At 50.5% G+C, this 21,572-nt stretch overlaps 3 protein-coding genes across 3 annotated transcripts; 2 read left to right on the top strand and 1 right to left on the bottom strand.

The window, feature by feature from the left end:
- Positions 1-6,365: 6,365 nt before the first annotated feature.
- On the top strand, positions 6,366-10,414 carry EDB91DRAFT_1215619 (heavy metal translocatin; the record flags this gene model as incomplete). Its single annotated transcript, XM_041320820.1, has 12 exons — positions 6,366-6,546; positions 6,602-7,339; positions 7,393-7,942; positions 7,996-8,140; positions 8,190-8,631; positions 8,684-8,880; positions 8,934-9,697; positions 9,749-9,883; positions 9,934-9,976; positions 10,024-10,136; positions 10,185-10,297; positions 10,348-10,414. The coding sequence occupies exons 1-12, from the start codon at positions 6,503-6,505 to the stop codon at positions 10,412-10,414; spliced, it is 3,351 nt and encodes a 1,116-aa protein (XP_041183355.1). The 5' UTR covers positions 6,366-6,502.
- Positions 10,275-13,635, bottom strand: EDB91DRAFT_1101213 (gamma-tubulin complex, component 3). The gene is made up of 13 exons (XM_041317232.1): positions 13,514-13,635; positions 13,405-13,466; positions 13,279-13,349; positions 13,019-13,232; positions 12,830-12,963; positions 12,346-12,774; positions 11,925-12,297; positions 11,688-11,871; positions 11,300-11,640; positions 11,014-11,246; positions 10,901-10,963; positions 10,466-10,829; positions 10,275-10,408 (listed from the first exon to the last, which is right to left on the bottom strand). Exons 1-12 carry the CDS (start codon positions 13,627-13,629, stop codon positions 10,566-10,568), a joined length of 2,484 nt encoding a protein of 827 aa, XP_041183354.1. The 5' UTR covers positions 13,630-13,635; the 3' UTR covers positions 10,275-10,408; positions 10,466-10,565.
- An 835-nt stretch (positions 13,636-14,470) lies between these two features.
- EDB91DRAFT_1101208 (ras GTPase-activating protein) lies at positions 14,471-21,516 on the top strand. The gene is made up of 16 exons (XM_041317231.1): positions 14,471-16,174; positions 16,307-16,615; positions 16,681-16,758; positions 16,811-16,887; positions 16,937-17,151; positions 17,210-18,924; positions 18,976-19,167; positions 19,223-19,343; positions 19,397-19,598; positions 19,650-19,837; positions 19,895-20,037; positions 20,091-20,229; positions 20,277-20,508; positions 20,561-20,842; positions 20,893-21,270; positions 21,327-21,516. Exons 1-16 carry the CDS (start codon positions 14,585-14,587, stop codon positions 21,337-21,339), a joined length of 5,874 nt encoding a protein of 1,957 aa, XP_041183353.1. The 5' UTR covers positions 14,471-14,584; the 3' UTR covers positions 21,340-21,516.
- Positions 21,517-21,572: the final 56 nt, after the last annotated feature.

The raw sequence follows: 21,572 nt of genomic DNA, 5'->3' as shown, positions 1-21,572 counted from the left end.
GTGAGGGATCGGCGGAAAAAAGTTGTTGGGGGTGTAGTCTAGTAGAGCTCGCCCGAAAACCCCTCTGTGCAGCATATTTTGGAGAAGGGCAGGGGTGGAGACCTGAATTATCATGAAGTACTTGGTTATAAAGGAACAAACATATGTCATACTTACCCTTTCAAAAGTTGGTCGGTAAATTCTTACGAATGGTTGATGGGTGCTCCATCATGTGCTCGTGCCAGTGGGCGCCCTTACACGCTCATCATACGCATGCGGAGATGGTGGAAGGTCGTCACAGTAGACGATCAACACTAGCGGACAATCAGACAGCGGTAACGTGGATGAGCGTATGGGATTCGGTGATACGGTAAGAGATAAGATATCGATACATCAGCGGTGAGCTATATATACTGAATGAGCGTTAGCAGCCAAACACCGACAATTATGGCACGGTGTCCAATCAACGAAGGGCGCGTTAATCACATGAAAGTAAGCGCATGCTTACACCCTTCCCCACTATCCTTGAGAACGTCCCTTCTCCCAATTGTCCAGAGCCTCGCAGTCTTCCAAGTCCCTCCTCGGCAGCCACTCGTCATCTTCTTCGCCAAAGCCAACCCAACGTACGAGGTACTTCTTTCCCCTTCCGACCTTTCGTTCGTCGATGATTCTATCGATGAAGGTTTCTAGTTGTCCGTTCTCCGTCACCACGGGTCCAGGTCGCGGATGTTCGCGTGTAGGGAAAAGAATGGGGTCGTTCGCGTGGTACGGGCGCAATTGGCTGGCGTGGAAGGTTGGGAATATGTTTGGGGAGTTTGGTAAATCAAGTGTGTATGTTGAGCTTCCTGGGTGTGCGTCCAGAATGACGTATGGACCGTCGTATCTAGGCATGAACTTCGCAACTCTTTTGTCCCCCTTCTGCATATACTCCCGACGACGATGTTTGGTGGCGAGCATGACACGATCACCGACCTGTAACGCGAGAGCTGGCGCACGACTCTTGTTGATGTTCGCCGCTTGGGCTGCCTTTGCTGCGAGTAGATTATCTTGTGCTTCCATTACATCGTGCTTGAGCTGTGACAGCAAGACACGTGCGCGTTCTTCTTCAGACTCTTCGGAGACGGTAGCCTTTGGAATCAGTGGTGGCAACATACGGGGCGAACGCCCGAGGTGCAACTGAAAAGGAGAGAAGCCAGTACTTGCATTGACAGTGTTCATGATGTGGAAACGTACACGGGGCAGCGCACGAACCCAACCCTTGTGATTTCTGTCGACGTAGTAGCGAAGACATTGATTGACTGTTTTATTGGTACGTTCACTTGCGCCGTCCGTTTCCGGATGATAAGAGGATGACAGTTTAAGCTTAACACCAGTCAGTTTATGCAGTGCACGCCAGAACTTTGACAAAAAAAGCTTATCGCGGTCCGAGACAATCTCTTGTGGTAGGCCATTCTCGCAGTACCAATGGTCGAAAAACAAGCCTGCGAAGTGTTCCGCCGATATGTTGTCCTTGCAAGGCACTAAACGGATATCAGAATTCAACCGGTCTGTCATCGAAACAAGCATGTTAAATCCACTGTCTTCTGGCAACGGCCCAATGAAATCGATAGCCACAGAATCGCCACGACCATCTGGAACTGGTAGAGGATGTAACGGCCCTGCGGTTGCTGTTGTGCGAGACTTGTTACGCATGCACTCTGTGCAGGAGGGAATATAAGAATCAATGAGGTCGCGCCGCATGTTCGGCCAGTAGTAGGAACTTCGCAGTAGAGCATACGACTTGTCCGCACCAAAGTGACCAGCAGCATCATGGGCAGCGTTGAAGAGATGTTCCCGAAGGTCATCTACCCGTGGAATCACCAGTCGGTCCACAATATAGAAGAGCCCTCGTTCGTCACAAGACAAGCCGGGTAATGATCCTAGCAGACTGTTCAGCTTACTACACCAGGGATCAATAGCGTACCCTTTGATAATCCGGTCCAGGAGGGCTGCGTCTGACTGTATGGTAAGTAGAGCTGCACACAGATCAGCAGTCGACGCAGTGTCCCTTCGCCGTGAAAGAGCATCAGCGGCTACATTGTCTTCCCCCTTAATGTAGTGTAATGTCATGTCGTACTGAGACATATATTCCGCCCAGCATGCTTGGCGACGAGAGAGATCTCGTTGCGTGTTGAAGTTCAGGAGGGTCCGATGGTCAGTGTATACATCAACATGCGCACCCAGCAGGTCCAAACGCCACTTCTTCAGCGCCCGAATGATCGCCAGGAGCTCCTTTTCATGTACTGGATAGTTTAGTTCTGCACTCCGCAGCTGCATTGAATCAAAAGCAACCGGTCGTGCTGTCTCGCGAGTCAGGCCCCAGGATAACATGGCGCCCGTCGCGTAGTCAGAGGCGTCACAAGTAAGGAAGATCTTGTTGTCCCCTGGATTATCGTGATCGATTGTTGTGAGACATCGTGGGCTGACGACGAGGTCTTTGATGGCTTGAAAGGCATTTGCATGGTCCTTGTTCCAGCTCGGAAACTCCAATTCTGCAGATTTTGTTGTCAGTGCAGTAAGAACACGCGTATGTCCAGCGATGTTAGGTAAGTGGTCTGAGAGGTACCGGACGATACCTAAGAACGCGCGCACTTCAGTCGCGTTACGTGGCTGCGGCCAGTCCAGGATGCGAGCAACCTTCGAGCTATCAACTTCGATACCCCGAGCAGAGATGTGGTGACCTAAGAAATCAATTTCGGTGTTAAAGAGTGACGTCTTTTTTGGAGAACAATACAAATGTGCTGTCCGTAATGCCAGTAGGACCTGTCGCACATTTGCCTCGTGTTCCTCGAGCGTTTGTGACCAAATGATGATGTCATCCAGGTACACATGGCAAATCTTACCAATCAAATGTCGTAGCGCTGTCGTCATCCGTCGTTGATGTACCGCTGGAGCATTTCGTACACCCATGGGCATTACCGTCCATTCATACTTCCCAAAGGGAGTATGAATCGCCAGGAACTTCATATCATCTGGGTGTACTCGCGTCTGAAAGAACGCGTTAGTCATATCAATTTTTCCAAAAAACTTTCCTTTAGCGCAGTCCTTCAGAATCTCGTCAATACGCGGCAATGGATGGTTGTCTGCGACAGTATTGTCGTTCAACAGTCGGAAGTCATTAACCCATCGTGGCAAGACAGTTGGGTCTGCCTTCGGTATAATAAACGACGGCGACGACCACTCACTCTCAGAATGGCGCAAACGCCCACTGTCAAGATGTGAGTCCAACAGGGTTTTCCAGGCAGCGCGATACTTCTTCGGACAGTCATAAGAGCGCTGTTGAACAATTTTATTAGCATCTTTCAGATGGATGCGAAACAAAACTTCAGATGGCATTGTGTCGTTGTGTGGAATATCGGTCGGAAAGCGATCTTTGAACTCCGCTTTCAGCTTGGCGTCCAATGCACTCAATTCATCTTGATATTCGAGCATGGTGATGCGTGATTGCACAGCGGCCACAAGATCAACTCCCTTTACCGGCTCGCATTCGTCGTCAACAATAGCTTTGAGTTCCGGTAAGACAGACTTGAGTTCGTTGACAACATCATGCTTCATCCAAAATAATTGAGGGCCTGACGGCGAGATCCGCTGAGAAGACACAACAGCTGCAGGAGGATGAAGAAGGTCATAGTTCAGGTCCTTTACAATGCAGGTACGCAGCTCGTGGTCAATCACGATGCGATTATGTTCGAGGAATGGGCCTCCAAGTAACAGGGGAGTACAAAGATTCGGTGCGATTATTGCACGTACAGTCCGAGACGTGTATTTCTGATCGAGAGACGAACAAGACAATTTGACATATTGCGAGAGAAGAAAGGAATTATCGTGAGACAATGCGAGCGAAACAGGTAACGGTTTTGATAGTTGGCGACGGCGTAGTCCAAGTTTGTCGACAAGTGCTGCATCAATCAGAACTAGAGAAGAACCATGGTCAATGAGAGCGGATACAACAACAGAAGAAGAAACAGCAGGCCCGTCAACGAGACAGTCCCAACGCAGATGAGGGGTCTGTAGCGGAGCCACGCACTCTTCGCCAGAGTCAGTACCATCACCGAGCACTGCTGACGGCATCACAACTGCGATAGTGTGTCGTTCTTCAACATCAACCGCTGCAACAACTTCACCCGTCTTCTTCGGCTTCTTCGAAGCGATCAGAGCAGCTGTAAGGGTTTTATATGATGCGCCATCTGGGAAGCCTTTCGGGCAAGTGGCGGATGTGTGACCTGCGAAAGGTTCGCGACACTTGAAGCATCCATCGTTGTCCCGAAGGAGTTGGCGCTCGTTATCTGTGAGAGAGGGTAGGCGTGTAAAGGTCTTTGCGGAGGTGGTGGTAGAGGCACTAGTAGCTTGCCCTGCCTTCGCATTGAAACGTGTGCCCGCAGTGAGCTTCTTCTCCCCGCTCGAGCGTGCACGTTCCATGCGCAAGGCAGCATCTACAGCCTCTCGCTGCCGAACAAGATAGCGCATTCGCTTCTCGTCGAGCAAGCGTACCTTCTCAATCCACTTGCGTAGATCCGTTTCGGTAATGTGTTCAGCATGGTAATCAGCAGCGAGTTCGGAATTCATGTGGGACTCAAGGTGATACCGGATATTGACTTCTGTAAGATGAGATGCCGTCCCACGCAAGAGGGTGTTCTGACTCTGGACGTCAACTGCCCACTCGTTGAAGGGGCGATGTCCCTGAGTAGATGCCAGCATCTTGCGTCGGACAATGTCGGACCAACCCGAAGGGAGCCAGTAGCTGCGGACTTCAGCCATATACTCTGCAAAGGTGAGCTTGTCAATTCGCTCGCGGTCGTTAATGTACCAGTCCTGGATAACCGCCTCTTGCATTCCCCAAGCAACCTTCTTTACCATTTCCTCGTCCTTCACCTCCTTGTGCAGAAAGAACTGCGTGCAACCCATTTCCCAGGAGCGTAGTGCCTCTGGAGTCAGCTCGCCCGCTGTGAGAAGGGGCGGCTTACTCGCGGCTGTCTGTTCAACACGTGCAACCTTCAGTGTGGTTGACATGGTAGGTGTGTTGTAGGCGTGGGAATCGGTAGAGTCAGAATCGGTGGATATATGCGTGTCGACTCGCGAATGGGAGCAAGAAGTCAAGGGGGATGGTTGCGAGGGCGAGTTCGGAGAGGTGGGTGGTGTTGTTAATGTAGATGTTGTAGATGTGGTCACTGGTTGGATATCAGCGAGCACCGCTAGAAGTTTGTCACGACTGCGCGTTGTGACAGACAGCGGTATCGGTATCTTAGGGCGGCGGGGAGGCAGTTTGTTGTCTATACGGTGATGGGTTGACCGGCGGTCAATACCCAACGGTTGGTTCGAGAGAACGGTAAGGATAACAGTAAGGAAAAGACGTAACGGTTCTTCAACAGATAACGCTCAGCTGGACGTTAAAAAAAAGTGGAAGGTCGTCACAGTAGACGATCAACACTAGCGGACAATCAGACAGCGGTAACGTGGATGAGCGTATGGGATTCGGTGATACGGTAAGAGATAAGATATCGATACATCAGCGGTGAGCTATATATACTGAATGAGCGTTAGCAGCCAAACACCGACAATTATGGCACGGTGTCCAATCAACGAAGGGCGCGTTAATCACATGAAAGTAAGCGCATGCTTACAGATGGCATTATTTTGTCCAGGGGTGCAGGTGGTTCAGGGTCAGGTCAGTCTCCTTTGCTCCGTTTGAGAGTCTGAAGTTGAGTTATTTGTGCTGTCCATCTGAGACTCTAGAACGCCATAACCCGATAGTAAAAAGCAGAAATTTGGGACTTGACGCAGTCACTTGAGGATGATGAATCAGCCGAAGCGCACTATAACCTGAGGGGAACTTCGAAAAGGTAGTATTCAGAACCTGATAGAAAGGCGTAGTATCGCTAAAATCGTACACATGGTATTACATACCAGGGCCGAGGGAACAGCAAGTAGAAACTTGAGGACATTTGGAAATTCCCAATCGGGTGTCTTGTAAAAATTAAAGGAGGTTTCCGCCCGAAAGTATAAAAACTTTGAAAACGCCGATTTACATTTAGAGTTAGGGCTTGCTGGGGGCTGGGGGCTGAAGGATGGTTAGCTTAGGGCTTGTCCTGCAACATTGCTCGAAGAATTTGAAACACAGGGGTCGTCTGAACCTCCACGGGTTGACATGTTTAAATTTGAGTTTGAAGCCAAGGCCGTGGGCGTTGGCCTACGTTGGCACGATATCGGGGACCGCGTGCACGTGGAAGTTGTAAGTAGAGGGTTTAGTCAAAAATGCTAATTTCATAATATGACGTAATGACAGTGCGGCAATTGTGCCGTGAGGCATTTTATGGACGACTTGACAAGTGACAACACATCATTAGCTAGGAAGAAATTGACCAGCAAATATGACTCTGACAACACTATATAATATGCTCAAACCTCCTACCCGGGCATCGTATTATACCACACTTCGTCTGATCGCACAACTCGAAAACCCTCTGATTCGAACACACCGTCTCAAATGCATGTCGCGACAATTCTTATATCTAATCTTCATTGCAGCAGGTATTTTCTATTAGCCGTCGCCATCTTGTTCCTGCTGACTTTGGATTTTCCACAGCTGTGCACGCACAATCAATGAATTGCTCTTCTCTATGTCACCCCCTCCAACGAGGGTAGACGTATCCATCGTCCACCAGTCAGTGACAGTCGAGCATGCCCTTACAATACCCAGAGACATAATAAAATCCGTGCTTGAAGACGCTGGGTTTGAGATATCCGACCCAGATCCCGCTGCCTCCGAGCACAGGCAGTCACAGCGAATGTCTGGGATGAGCACTATGCTTTCTGGACAACGTCGAAAGCATATACAGCAGTGTTTATTTTGTCAGGAGGCACGCGCTATTGCCCTCGATGACAACGTTTCACCACTCCTGCGGGGGAATATCGGCGGCCTATCTTCCAACAGTGTTTCTCCCACTGATTGCTCCACGCCGGAGGGACCAGAGAAGGACTCGAGCCCAAGCTCGTACCATGAAGTCGGCCTTGATGATGTGCCGCATCGCGTCACACTGTCTGTAGGCGGCATGACATGCGCCTCATGTCCGAGTACCATAACGGAAATGGTCTCGCAACTCCCTGGCATCTCCGAACTGGTCGTCAGTCTGCTCAACCACTCTGCCACAGTCGTTGTTGCTCGGAGGGACCTTGTTGGTTCTGTGACCGAAACGATCGATGACTGCGGCTATGAAGTCGACATCATCAAGATCGAGCCCCTCGTGCCATCGACATCAGAAAGTAACGCGGCAACAACGGGGTTTCGGAATATATCGCTTCTTGTCGAGGGAATGTATTGCCAGTGCGTTTATCGTGTCATTGTCGCATACAGTGTTACTGATATCTGCTAATCAGACATTGTCCAGCAAAGATCATGACTGCCTTGCAAAGGCTCCAGTCAGACGTCGCCGTTTTCAAACCATTATCAAACCATTTGGATCCAATAATCGAAATTTCATACAAGCCGTCACCTCCCGACTTCACCATTCGCTCCATCATCTCCGCTATTGTGTCCGTGGAGCCGACGTCATACAGTGTGCTGATTTATCATCCACCTACGCTCGAAGAGCGCACGCGCAGCATGCAGCAGTGTGAGCGACGAGCTTTGCTGCGGCGGCTGTTTTTCACTTTCATCATTGCGATACCTACGTTCATCATCGGTGTAGTTTACATGAGCCTTGTTCCTGGTAGAAATCAGACGAAGCAATACCTAATGGGGCCCATGTGGAATGGAAATGCGTCCCGCATCGAGTGGGCGCTCTTCTTGTTGGCGACGCCGGTATACGTTTACAGCGCTGGCTCATTTCATCGCCGGAGCATCAAAGAAATCAGAGCGTTGTGGAGGAAAGGGAGTACGACTCCCATCATCAAGCGCTTTACTAGATTTGGGAGTATGAACCTTCTGGTATGTACCGTGTTCACACCCGCGTCATCATACGATGATGACAAGATGAACAGGTGTCTACCGGAGTATCTGTGGCCTACTTTTCGTCGATCGCGCTTCTCGCTCTTGCAGCCACACAGTCGCCTTCGAGCAGTGGTGTAGCGCAAGAAACGACATATTTCGACGCTGTTGTGTTCCTGACCATGTTTTTACTTGCTGGTGAGTAGAACCTATATGTGATATATCTTGCGTGATAATAAACCGTCAGGCCGTTACCTCGAGGCATACAGCAAAGCGAGGACTGCCGACGCCATTACTGCGCTCGGCTCACTCCGCCCCGCCGAAGCCCTTCTCTTGGTTCCTCGCTCTGCTTCTGGGTCCATGGCTGTCGCGACCGTTCCCCGCCACGATCCCGAAAAATGTGACGTATCATCTGATAACGGTAGCCTTGCCGCCTCTCCTGGCTTCAAGTTTGAGAAGGTAGCAGTTGACCTCTTGGAGGTTGGCGATGTGGTGCGTGTGCAAAACGGTGCCACACCACCATCAGACGGTACAATCGTATCTGGTGTTGAGACGTCCTTCGACGAGAGCTCTCTGACGGGTGAGGCTCGACTTATCAGTAAGAGTGTTGGGGATAAGGTTCTCCTCGGGACAATCAACAAGTCCAGGGCTGTAGACGTTCGGGTCGATGCTATTGGTGGTCTCACGATGTTAGTCAATCAACATCGATAGTATGAATATTGTGCTGACCTAGCTCTGCAGGCTGGACCAGATCGTGCAGATCGTCCGTGAGGGTCAAACTCGCAGGGCGCCCATTGAGCGCATTGTAGACCACATCACGGGTGTATTTGTCCCCGTCGTCACCTTGCTAGCGATCATCACCTGGTTGATATGGCTTTCCTTGGGTGATGGTGGTGTCATCCCTAAGAGCTATTTAGATATAAGTGTGGGCGGATGGAGTGAGTTTCTTCCAAGCGAACTACTGAAATTTGTTCTAACATCGCCTCTGTAGTCGTGTGGTCTCTCGAATTCGCAATCGCAGTCTTCGTCGTGGCATGTCCTTGTGGTATTGGCCTCGCAGCACCGACCGCTCTTCTTGTGGGATCTGGGCTCGCAGCCAAATATGGCATCTTGGCTCGCGGAGGCGGCGAAGCTTTCCAAGAAATGGCACAACTTGACATCGTCGTGTTCGACAAGACCGGAACACTTACGGAAGGTGGTGAGCCCCGAGTGTCTGATGCCGAGATCCTACTTTCGTCGGTGCCTCGGGAGACGCTTCTCGGAATCGCCGCGGAGTTGGAATCTGCTTCCTCTCACCCGCTCGCGACTGCGATTCGGCAGTATGCTGAGGAGCATAATGCTGCGTCTGCTGTTGGAAGTGCATTCGATGAAATTGCTGGTAAAGGTGTCACAGCGAATTTTGACGACATGCGTCGCAAGGCAATAATAGGAAACGAAGCCCTGATGCGAGACCATGCCGTCTCTCTTTCTCCAGACGTGTCTCAAATGCTCGACAGGTGGAAATCAGAGGCGAAGAGTATCGTCCTTCTCGCGGTTACGGACGCAGATGTGGATAATCGTTTCGTCGTTGCAGCGATATTCGCCGTGTCGGATCCCATCAGGCAAGAAGCTAACGGTGTCGTACGCCGTTTGCACGAGCAGGGCATTGGGATATGGATGATATCAGGGGACAACGAGACAACTGCTAAAGCAGTCGCGAGATCCGTGGGAATTCCTGAAATGAATGTCATCGCTGGTGTCTTGCCCCAACAAAAGGTCTGTCCTTGCCATCTGAGTCTTTGTTGCGTAACCTGACCTATCCCGCAGGCAGAAAAGATCGAGTGGCTGCAGCACAATGGTGCCAAGCGACCTTCTTCACGATGGCAGCGTGTGCTGAGCAGGTCAACGTCAAATGAACGTTGCATCATCGCAATGGTTGGGGATGGGATTAATGACGCACCTGTGAGTTCTATCTATATCTGTTTTATACTTTGTTTTGACTGTGGCATTAGGCACTGGCTGCCAGTGACATAGGAATAGCTATTGGATCTGGAAGTAAGCTCCATCGTTCATCTAACAGCGCGCATAATGACATGCTCCAGGCGATGTCGCAATATCTAGCGCCTCATTTATTCTTGTATCTTCAAACCTCAAAAGTCTACTCATACTGAGCGACCTATCGAGAAAAGTGTTTAATCGCGTCAGAATCAATTTCGTACGTGTCTTCCGTTTCCACACTCCACTCGCCGTTGACATACTGTAGATGTGGGCAATCATGTATAATTTAGTCGCAGTCCCTATCGCTGCTGGCGTTGTGTACCCTGCCGGACACGCGCGTTTAGCTCCCGTGTGGGCGTCGTTGGCCATGGCATTATCGTAAGTAGCTCTTGATCAACCGTAAAACATTTAACGACGTGTTACTCTAGATCTGTATCTGTGATTTGCTCCTCCCTCGCACTCAAGCTGTACAGAGAACCGAAGATACAGCTTTAACAAGTTCAATCTACTCCAAATTTCGCTCGTCAAGATTGTAGTATAGCATACCTATTCACCTGGACCTGCATCACTGTTTCTCATCCCTCTCCCTACTGTATCCTTAGCGTATTTCCTCTCTTCTGCCTATCTTTGCGTTGAAAGAACTTCCTTACTTTTTCGAACGATAAAACTCGGAAAACGAGAGGCGTATGCCAAGGAACCGACAATCCAAATCCGGATGTGACTGCAAGGCCTGCACGATAATTTGCATACGGTCACTGAATGCAGTGCTATATTCCCTGAGAAGCTTGCGAATCTGAGAAAGCGACTGGGTGTGAGCTAGTGAGGCGGGTGCGGTGTACACCCCGCGGGCGGCATCCCGCGCTTGATCTAACCGAGCAGACTCGGATAGTGTGTAGTTGTAGAAATTGTCCTGTGTAGTGATTTTTGCCAGGGACATTAAATTTTAAGCACATGATTGGCAGGAAATGAAGAAACGCTTACAATTGCTTCGCGAAATTGCAGTATCGTTGAGAAAACCTCCCGGACTTGGGTCAAGAGGCTCTCCTACGCCAGGACGATAAGCGCGTGCAAACCCTCACTTGCGATAGACTCACCTCTCTCCCTGCCTTTGGTGTGATCAACAACACCTTCTTGACCATACGATCGAGATACAATTGATGTGCGTCGATCATAGCGTCAAGATCGCCCTCCCGTTTTGCAAAGAATTCCATGAGACCCTTCCACGAGCACTCGATGACTTCGAGCTGTGTGTACGCCTGCATTTGGCGCATAAAATGGATCATTTCTGAAGTTGTGATCCGGATCTGGTGCCAGTCGTACTCCAGTTCTATACTATGCGTGAGCACCCCAGAAAGTAGGAAGAAAGAGAGTAACACTCACCTTCCAGCCTCCCTCCGACTCTTCCTGCACCCGCAACCTTCATCCAGCCGCTACTCAACGCGCCTTCTACGCGCTTCATCGCCCACATATGTGCAAAGATCCGCTTGTATTTCTCTAGAGACCCAGGGTCGAGGAGGGTATCGAGGGGCGCGTCGACCTTGTACTCAAGTGTGAAGACGTCCCACCCGAGCTCGCCGTGAGTGTACTCTAACATGCGAGCGTCGAGACGGCGAAGGACATCTGGGGGGTCGTTTTGCGCGCTCGAGGTGCGGATCGCTGTCTCGAGCGTTGCTGTGAGGTTGTGTCGGTAGAGGGTGTTGGCAGGGCGGGCAAGAGAGGGCCTGCAAACACATTAGCACGAATATACTGATGTGTATGGATTGCGTACCCAAGCGCTTCCATGAGCTGCTCAGCAAAATCACCGTAACCAAGGAGGAGGTAGTGCTTGAGCGCAGAGAGATGATCGAGAAGGCGGAATTTCTCGGTGAAGACTTCAAACAGGCGAGCAGAGGCGGTGTTGTATGCGCTATCGATGCTGCGCTCGAGACCTGCGATATCGCTGTACTTGAGGACTACATGTGAACATGAGTGTCAATACAAAAGTAGGAGGAAGTGTTGAACCCACTTCCGCCCGTATTACTCATCTTCTCCCTCGTTGCCACCCAATCCGAATCGTGACAACTGTACCTAATAAAATTCAAACTCTTTCCCGTCGAAAATATCTTTCTTCCAAAATTCTCGCCAACAAACATCGGGAGCATCTCTTTTCTAAAGTGATACTTTGCCTCCCACACGCGTAGACCGCCGCCGCCTTCACTTCTGTCCGCGCTAACAGAGTCCTCGCCGAATGCGTCGATACCGCCTGCAAGACTTGAGGGATGCAGGCCTTGCAGATGCGCAAGTGAGGGGTCGACGGAAACGAAGAATTCAGAGTGGGGGTCGTAGAGCTCGCCGGAAAAGAGCCATTTGTGCAGCGTATTGAAGAAGGGTGTGGAGACCTGAATTATCATGAGCAGTTGGTTAAGGAACGAATAAAGATGTTGCACCTCTTCCAAAAGTTGATCAGTAAATTTCCTGACGAATGGGTCTCCATTGTCGGTATACGAATGTATAAGGTTAACGAGTGCCCCACCCTGTGCGTCATGGGCGCCCTCGACGCACACGCTCATCATGCGCATGCGGAGACGCCATTCTGTTACCCAGACGTCCAGGCGTTTTAGGGTGAGGCCAGTCTCCTCTCCTACAGGATCTGATTGGGAGCCTGGAGTTGAGATGCCCATCTGAGACTCTAGAACAGCGATGAGTCGGTAATATTCTGTAAGCAGGGTCTGGAGGTGATGACAAAGGCTTTGCTCTATCATGCCGATAGTAGGACGATCCTGCGTGCTGACAAACGCAGCTATGCGCGCGTAGAGATGACCTACCTCGGAAAGGCGATGGATGAGGGATCTAGTTGGGGGCGGGATGATATATTTCTGTGAATGAGATATTAATACACGGAGACAGGTAGCACGCTAACAATTCACTTACAGAATCTTCGACAAAGACGAGTTTGGGTTGGTCGTCTTTGTCTGAAAGCGAAAGGTGTACATATTTCCCAGAAATTCCCTGCAAGAGGTATAAGGTATCGCGAAGAAGTAAGTGTTCAGGGAGATGAGGTCGTCCTTCATCAGGACTTGAGCATTTTGTCCTACAAGCGGGTGTAAATGCAAAGCGTACCGGTACGGGCGCGATATTCGCGAAGTATTTCTGCCTTTGAACTGCCCTTTGGCTGTGTGGAGCGGGGAAGATCGGTAGGAGTCGTGGAAGGAGTCGTGGAAGGACGAAGTGGAACCTGGAGAGACGCGAGGAATGGACTTGAGGTAGGCTGGCGTGGAGAAGATGCGAGAGAATGGAGGAAGAGAAGGGACTCGGGTTTGCGAGAGAGAACGGGCTACGCAGAGGTAAGAACCATGACCAAACCGATCGGGTACACTCACTTGGTCTAATAATCTCGAGAGGAGATTTGTGAACTTGAGTGATGCATTACTCGGAGATTCAGATTGTAACACTGCAAATTAACGCGATCGAAGCCAGTCAAACGCGGTTTATGAATGATAACATACGATGTCTCTTGATTTGTGCAGCGAGATGACCAGTGTCATTCTCGTGTGCGGTGCCAATGTTACTTGACGTCTGGTAAGTGACATACGCCGCGAACTAAAAGAAAGTTACCTTGCGAGAATATCTTTGCAATGGACTATGAGTTCATCTTTAAGACGTGAATTGGACTGAGTTTGGGGTACAAGGGACGTGACAAGGCTCTCGATTGACGCGCTCACATCGCGCATCGCGGTACAGTACTTTTAATTCCAGCGCCTAATACTACAAAGTCTACATACAAGTGCTTACTAAGCGAGAAAACATTTTGACGCCTTCCCCCATCATCGACCAAGTCGCATCAGCTCCTTCTCAGTACCATCAGTGATGGTCTCGTCGTAACATACCCATCAAGAGGTTGAATGATTTCATACCAAGTTAGACAAACAGACTGCGATGCTTGGCAAGTTGGGAGGATCACTCCGATTGCAAACACAGTAGCGCTGAGCCTCCGTGTATATGCCAGGTTTTTGGCCTCAGCGCACAACCAGGGATATTCACATAGGTGCAGACGGTATACCAGTGCATACATACTAACACAGAAATGGTTAATTTTTCCAAGGATTGATAGTCATACAGACTCACTCTTTGTGTTCCCTGTTGCACGAGCTACACGTGCTCCCGTACTCTCGCTCTCACACGCGTCCTTCCAACGAGGGCCCACTCGGTTGCTGCGAGAAAGATTGGAGTGACGGAGCCGAGGATCGAGCTGGTCATGCGCTCCGTGTCCGAGCTTGTGATGAAGCCAGCACGCACCAAGGCGATGAAAACCCAGAAGAAACTAGATCACAGTGTTAAGAGTGCCCACTTAAAGACGATGGACTTCACCGTATGTAGAGGACGCGCTCTAGTGGCTAATATAGATTGATCGATGGGGTCCGTACATTGATTCACATGGGTTGAAGAATCAAAGCAGCAAGAAATTTAGTCATTTGACTTTGCAATTACCTCGACCGATGCTCGGCCCTAGACAGTAGCATGTAACCAGTTCAATGGCAGAAAATAAAAGAAGCGAACCTTTGCCTTTGCCTTGTGAAGATCATGTTCTCATTACGTCAGCGGTACTTGGAAGGCCGTGCTCCCGGTGACTACTGGACTACTACTGAGTAGTGAGCGGCGCGTTGTAGTCGAGATCAAGGAGACGACATGGACAAACCAAGTACCGTGCCTCCAGCATCGCCATCCAAGCAACGAGATGCTTTCGCGTACCAGACTCGTCTCCTACAGCGTACTTCTTCTCGATCGTCTACCAATTCTCTTACGCGAAATTCGTCCATCTCATCGCGCCCAACTTCCCTCGTGAGCCCAACTACAACTGGTTCTAGCTCATCCGTTGTTGCTGCTAATAGACGATGGACGCCTTCACACCGGCCGGGTACCAGTCTTGACCTTGTACGCGACAAATGGGAGGAGCGTGCACGCGCAGAAGCTGCACTTGAAGGACGCAGGCCGGTCAGTCCAACAAAGCAAATAGAAACTACTCCCAGTGGTGGTCCTTTTCTGGGTCGCAGTGATAGTATATCTACTATCTCTAGTTCATCCTCGTTCACAGATTCCAGTTTCCAACGAACCCCGACTTATCTCAAACGTCATACTGTCTCTCCGTCCCTTCCTCCACATATCGTAGCGACTCCGTTGTCACCAAATACTACTGGAATAACTGTCGAGAATCCAGATTCACCCACAAGCTCATTTGCTACCCCGACTCCTCATCGTATACGTCTCCCAACCTCGGCATCTCTTCATTCTTCATCAATATCTGACATCAAAGAACTTGCTGATCATACTGCACATCAACCTATCTCCCTTGATTCTCCATCCCCACCCATGCGGAGAACAAATACCCTAGATAACAGCACCCTAGATTCTCCTACCCGTGATTCAGTGTCACGAACACCCGACCCAACCGTATTCACGGTGATCAACCCTCCATCTAGCCCCTCGAAGCCTTTGTTTACACCTACAACTATCCGCCGTCGTCCCACGTCGCTCTATGGCCCACAGTCCTCCCCAGAGAAGGATCCCTTGTCCGGTCGCTCCTCCGCGAGCCAGGATCTTACCGACCATATCTTACGAACTCCAACTCGCAATCCACGAGTGTCCGACCACAAACCTCCAGATCCCACATCCAAGTTGCCAGACCTTACCTCCAGGATATCTGCATATACGTCCCGATTCGACTCTCGTTCTTCTGATGCCACTTCCCGTCCTGTTGAGAACGTCTCCCCAAGCGTCCCGCCAACAATGGACCGCACTTCCCGTGTCCCTGACCTTGCTACTCGCGTTTCGGAATACACTTCTCGTCTTAACTCTTCCGAACGCCCGTCTCCCTCTCCTACCCACACCCCTACGTCATCCTTCGCGTCCACTCAGAATTCCTTCACATCAGCCTCTTCTTCGCATACGCCCAGTTCCTCGATCGCATCGATCCCCTCCACCTCTTCTGTAATGTCCCCGACCCCCTATCGTTCCTCATATATGGCAAACAAGAAGACATCAACTTATGGTCAAATTGCTGGGCGCAAACTAGGTCGCCATCTCCCCCGTATCGCGAGCGGGGATGCAGGCGATGACTGGGTCGATGAGCAGAAGCCTAATCCACCACCGCAACTTGAACAGAATGCTGTTCCTGTGGATGATTCCCAGGTGGTGTCGCGACGAGCGCGACGTCATTCGAGGTATGAGCCTCCGCCTTCGCCTGTTACAGAGGAAGTTGTTGCAGGGATGGCGAACACCTCTGACGTCGGTCAGAATACTGTTCCTGTGGATGATTCCCAGGCAGTGTCGCGACGAGCGCGCCGTCATTCGAGGTATGAGCCTCCGCCTTCGCCTGGTACGGAGGAGCTTGTTGCAGGAATGGCAAACGCCTCCGACGTCAGTGGCATCCCGGGGCGATTGCGTCTCTCGCGGGACAAAACGCCAGCGAGCCCAACTGCACCGACACCCCTTCCTTCCTCTCGCTTGACGAGAGGTCTGTGGGCCGATGTGCAGAGACATCTGCTGCAAGCGTATGAATATCTGTGCCATGTGGGAGAGGCGCAGCAATGGATTGAGGGTTGCCTTGGGGAAGAGCTGGGCTTTGGGGTGGTGGAGATGGAAGAAGGAATGAGGAATGGTGTTGTGTTAGCCCGGCTTGTCAGGGTGTTTAAGGGGGAAGGAGGGTTCAGGATTTACGAGGTGGGCGGCATTCCAAGATCGCTCTCGCTATGTGATTGAGCTTGAACTTCGTTTCTGGTTTACAGGCTCGAAAGCTAAATTTCCGCCACTCGGATAATATCAATCATTTCTTTGTTTTTGTCAGGGAAGTAGGATTGCCCGAGGTATGTCGTCGTGCCTCTACATGGTGATGGGTAATTGAACGATCTGCACTAGGGATTCATATTTGAATTGACCGATCTATACGAGAAGAAAAACTTTCCAAAGGTCATTTACTGCATACACGCACTTAGGTGAGTACCTCACAATCGACCAACACTCAAACTCACCAATACCTCATAGTCATCTCCTCGCCCGTCGTGGTCTCGCCGAATGCATTGGAGATCTTCTCGGCCAACTACAATTTTCCGATGACCAGTTGCAGAAGACGCAAAAAGGTCTCACTGACGCAGGTATTCCGATGCCCAACTTCGGCAATGTCGGCAGGGAACTGGCAAAGGAAATCAACGAGGAGCCTGATCCACCACCACCAGAGCCAGAGGAAAGTGAGGAGGAACGTGCGTTCTACTTTGTTTGCTCTCCGTCCTTTATCAATGGACTGAATTTTACTTATAGGGCGCGATCGCCTGCTCTTGGAGAATGAGGATTCGATACGTTTGGTCCAATGTCTAGCCCGTGGGTTCCTGGTCCGCAAAGCACAAGCGACACAACGCGTTCGTTTGCGTCTAACTGAACGATACGTTCCTCGCCTGCAAGCACATCTCCGAGGTGCTCTTGCCCGACGCACCGTTTCCGTCTCCCGTCAGCAGACACGTGACATGACCCCCTGGGCTGTTCGTTTGCAGGCTGCTGTCCGCGGCGCACTCGTCCGTCGGCGTTGGAGAGCATACGTTACCCGCATCAAAGCAGTCTCTCAATACGTAGTGAAGACCCAGGCCCAGATTCGCGGTGTCCTCGTACGTCGGCGATTTGAGAAGCTAAAGGCGGCTCTCAGGAGCGCCCGTGCGGTCGTGGTGAAAATGCAATCAACTGCACGTGCCAAAATTGCGAAACGGAACCATAGCGAAGTGGCAAAGACGTTCGCGCGTGCGGAGGTGGCGTTGTCTGTGGTGAATCTTCAGGCTACTGCGCGCGGCTTCCTCCGACGGCGAGCGATCTCGAGAAAGCTCAGAGCATTAGATGCAGAGGAGGGGAGCGTTTTGGATTTACAGGCGCAGTGTCGAGGCGTGCTTGTGCGGAGGCGCATACGGACGCAGCTCGCCAAGCTGGATGATGTTTCTGCGACTGTTGTGCGCATACAGGCGGCTGTGCGGACCTATCTCGCACGCAAACGCCTCCTTCAGCTCATCCGAGGTTTGCGCCGTGCGACTCCTATGCTTATTGGTCTGCAAGCGCGTGCACGCGCAAGTCTGGCTAGACAACAGCACCATAATGTTGCCAAAGCCCTGAGCGAGGTGAAGGTCGTGGCGAGTGTTGGAGGGTTCCAGGCTCTCGCACGGGCTGCGATCATGCGCAACCGCCACCGTGAGCAGCAGAAAAAGCTGGCGTTTGTCGCGCCGGATGTGAACGGGCTCGAGGCAGTGGCACGGGGGTACCTCGTCAGGAGGGAGTATCATGCATGGCGAGACCATTTGCGGCGGAGTCAGCCTGCAGCAACGATGTTACAGGCTTTGCTCCGTGGAGTGCTGCAGCGGAAGAAATTCCGTGCGAAGATGCAGTATTACCGTACAAACCTCGATAAGGTCGTCAAGATCCAGTCGCTCTTTAGGGCCAAGGAAACTAGGGAGCAGTACAGGCAACTCACGCTGGGCAAGAACGTCACTGTCGGAACGATCAAGAACTTCGTGCACTTGTTGGACGACTCGGAGGCGGACTTCCAGGATGAGATCAAGGTGGAGCGGCTGAGGAAGCGCGTGGTGGAGGGTATTCGTGAAAACCAGGCTCTCGAGAGCGATGTCAGTGATCTCGACGTCAAGATCGCGCTTGTCGTGCAGAATGTCAAGTCTTTCGAGGAGCTGATTAAGGCGCGGAAGCGGTACGGTGCGGACAGCGCTGCTGCTCACGCTACTAGGGCGTCGATCCTTGCGGCGCATGGTGATCCTTTTGCGGGCCCGAATACCCTTGACCATGCGGCAAAGAAGAAGCTTGAACTGTATCAGCAGCTATTCTATCTTCTGCAAACGAGAGCAGAGTATCTGAGTGGGCTCTTCGTTCAGCTTTCTGATGACACCGCGGAGAAGCACAGAAGGTTGACAGAGCGGGTCGTGCTCACGTTGTTTGGGTATGGTCAGGATCGAAGGGAGGATTATCTTTTCTTGAAGTTATTCCAGGTATGTCTTTTACGCGATTGCAGTATCTGGTTGTTGATGCAGCTATTTTAGCTTTCGATACGACAGGAAATCTTGGCTGCACCGTCGATTTCCGATGTCGTACGTGGACACCCGATGTATATCAACATAGCAGTGCAGTACGTCCGCCCGCGACAGGTCACGTACATCCGCGAAACGCTGCAGGGAATCATTCGCGAGCTCATGGAAGCTGTCGACCTTGACCTAGAATCTGATCCTACAGTGGTTAGTATTCTTACTGTCGCTTGCTTCCCGTGTCACGACATTTCACCTTGTCTAGATTCATCGATCACGAATAAACGTGGAGGAAATGCGGTCGGGAATCGCAAGCACGAAGCCAAAAGATGTTCCGTTTTACGAAGCTTTGAAGGACCCTGATACCAGGGCTGAGTACATTAGACGCACGTATTCCCTTATTCTTGAGGTGCTGGTGCTTATTATGATAAATTCGCAGATCTCCAGAAACTTCAGTGGTGGACTGAAGCCTTTGCTGCATCCATATTCGAATCGACTCGTAGGATGCCCTACAGCATGCGATTCGTGGCGCGGGAAACGCTCCTTTCGTTGAAAGACAAATTTCCTGGCGCGCCCGATGAAGTGTACGCAGCCTGCATAGGCAGGCTGGTATATTACAGGTATCTGAACCCCGCCATCTTGTATGTTTATCTTCAGTTACTCGTACAGGCGCTCATCACCCGCAATTCCAGATCGCCTGAAAACTTTGATATGGTCGCATCAGTAGATATTGCAACCAGGAAGAATCTCGCGCAGATCTCCAAGGTCCTGACACAGGTTGCATCAGGCTCTGAGTTCTCGGAAGATCAGCCCAACTATGTGCCTATTAACGAGTGTGTACGTACATTGATGACGCAGATGACGAATTGGCTAGTGCGAAGTGGGTTGTATCTGATTTCTACTGAGCGTGTCTGGTACTCATCCCTTTGATAATCAGCGGTCGCGGATGTCCCCGATGCTGAAAGCCATTACCATGCCCACGAGTTCCTGGATGCGACTGTACAACCAAAGCCTATTTACATCTCACCGAATGAAGTGTACGGGATGCATGTACTGCTCTCACAATATCAAGAGAAATTGGTGAGTGCAATCGATCAGCTAGACATGCTTTGATACTAAAGCATACTTTCAAGTCTCCTGCTCGACACGATGCATTGCGTGTTATTCTGCACGAGCTAGATGGTGTACCTCATCTTGACAACGATGAGCTCAAGGATGCTAGGGATCGTGCTGTCACTCTGGAGCTGACGAATAGGTTCGCTCATGTCAGAGGTGAGTAGAATACTCGAAATCAAAGATGCTTTTTGACGGGAGTGCAGATCCGAAAGCTGACGAGAAAGCACTCTGGGTGCAAGCAAAGCGTGGCGTGCTTGCAATCTTACGCGTCCAACCCGCGCAAGATCTTGTTGAATCTTTGATGCGTCCCGTGAGCGATAACGATGAGCTCCGCTGGGAGACTATCGTAACCGAAATGGACAATGAACCAATGCCACGACGTATGCCTTCAACCTCTGCCGGCGACTCGGCATACAGGCTAGAAGACATTCGATCGTAAGTCACAACGGAAACTATGGAAGGCATTACTTAATTACAATTTTACAAGGTTGTCTTTCAAAGAAGTCAAAGCTCATGCCATTTTCTTCCTTCTTGAGCTCGAGAAACAGGGGAAGATTACGCGCAGCGACGGATTCCAAGGCATTCTGAATGCCATTGCCAGCGATGTCCGCAGCAAGCACCGCAAGCGGTTACAGCGTCAACAGGAGATGGATAGCATGGTAGATGCATTGAAGCACCTTTCCGATCGCAAGACATATTTTGAAGAGCAAATCGACAGCTATCACAATTACGTTGAAGCTGCGATGGCGACCATGCAGCGAGGCAAAGGGTGAAGGTTGATTAAATCTGTGCCGTACAGTGTGCTGAACTTTTCAACAGGAAGAAGCGTTTTGTTCTACCGTTTACCAAGCAGTACTTCCACTTGCGCGACTTGCAGAAGTCAGGGAAGAATCCTCAGTTTGGATCTTTCAAATACAGTGCAAAGGACTTGTACGAGAAGGGCATCCTACTCTCCATCGATCAATTCTCTCCTCGTCAGTTTGATAAAATCGACATCACTATTTCTTCCAACAAACCTGGCATCTTCACAATGGAAGTGTTCAATAACACGCTTGGGATCACCAATCGGATAGCATCTAGTGATCTTCGTATGGAAGATTTGTTGCAAGCTCAATTCGAGAACCAGGCTTCCCTTCCCTTATTCAATGGCCTGGCAAAGGTTAACATCAGTTTGTTGCTCTACCAGATCAATAAGAAGTGCGTAAGCTTCATCTTACCATGTCTCTACCTTCTAACCCTCTTTTCATTTCCAGATTTTATGTTTAGTCTATGCTTGTTCTCGGACGATTTTGCATAACTCATCTCATATCTACTGATTTTTTGCCTCTGCATCTTGCATCATATATCTTCGCATTTTTTACATGTAACTGTAGTCCATCATATGCATACAATTCTGTATTTTTCTGCATATAAAAAAGCCCGGGCCATTGGATCCGCATCACCAAACGTTGCGCGACTGGGACTTAGAGTCAGTTTCTTTACAGTTCACTAGTACCGTA

This window comes from Suillus paluster, assembly GCF_016628075.1.
Source record: "Suillus paluster strain FC165 chromosome Unknown EDB91scaffold_3, whole genome shotgun sequence".
In the NCBI taxonomy this organism is placed as follows: domain Eukaryota; kingdom Fungi; phylum Basidiomycota; class Agaricomycetes; order Boletales; family Suillaceae; genus Suillus; species Suillus paluster.
Note: the sequence above shows the minus strand (reverse complement) of the source record. Positions and strands in the feature narration are given on the sequence as shown.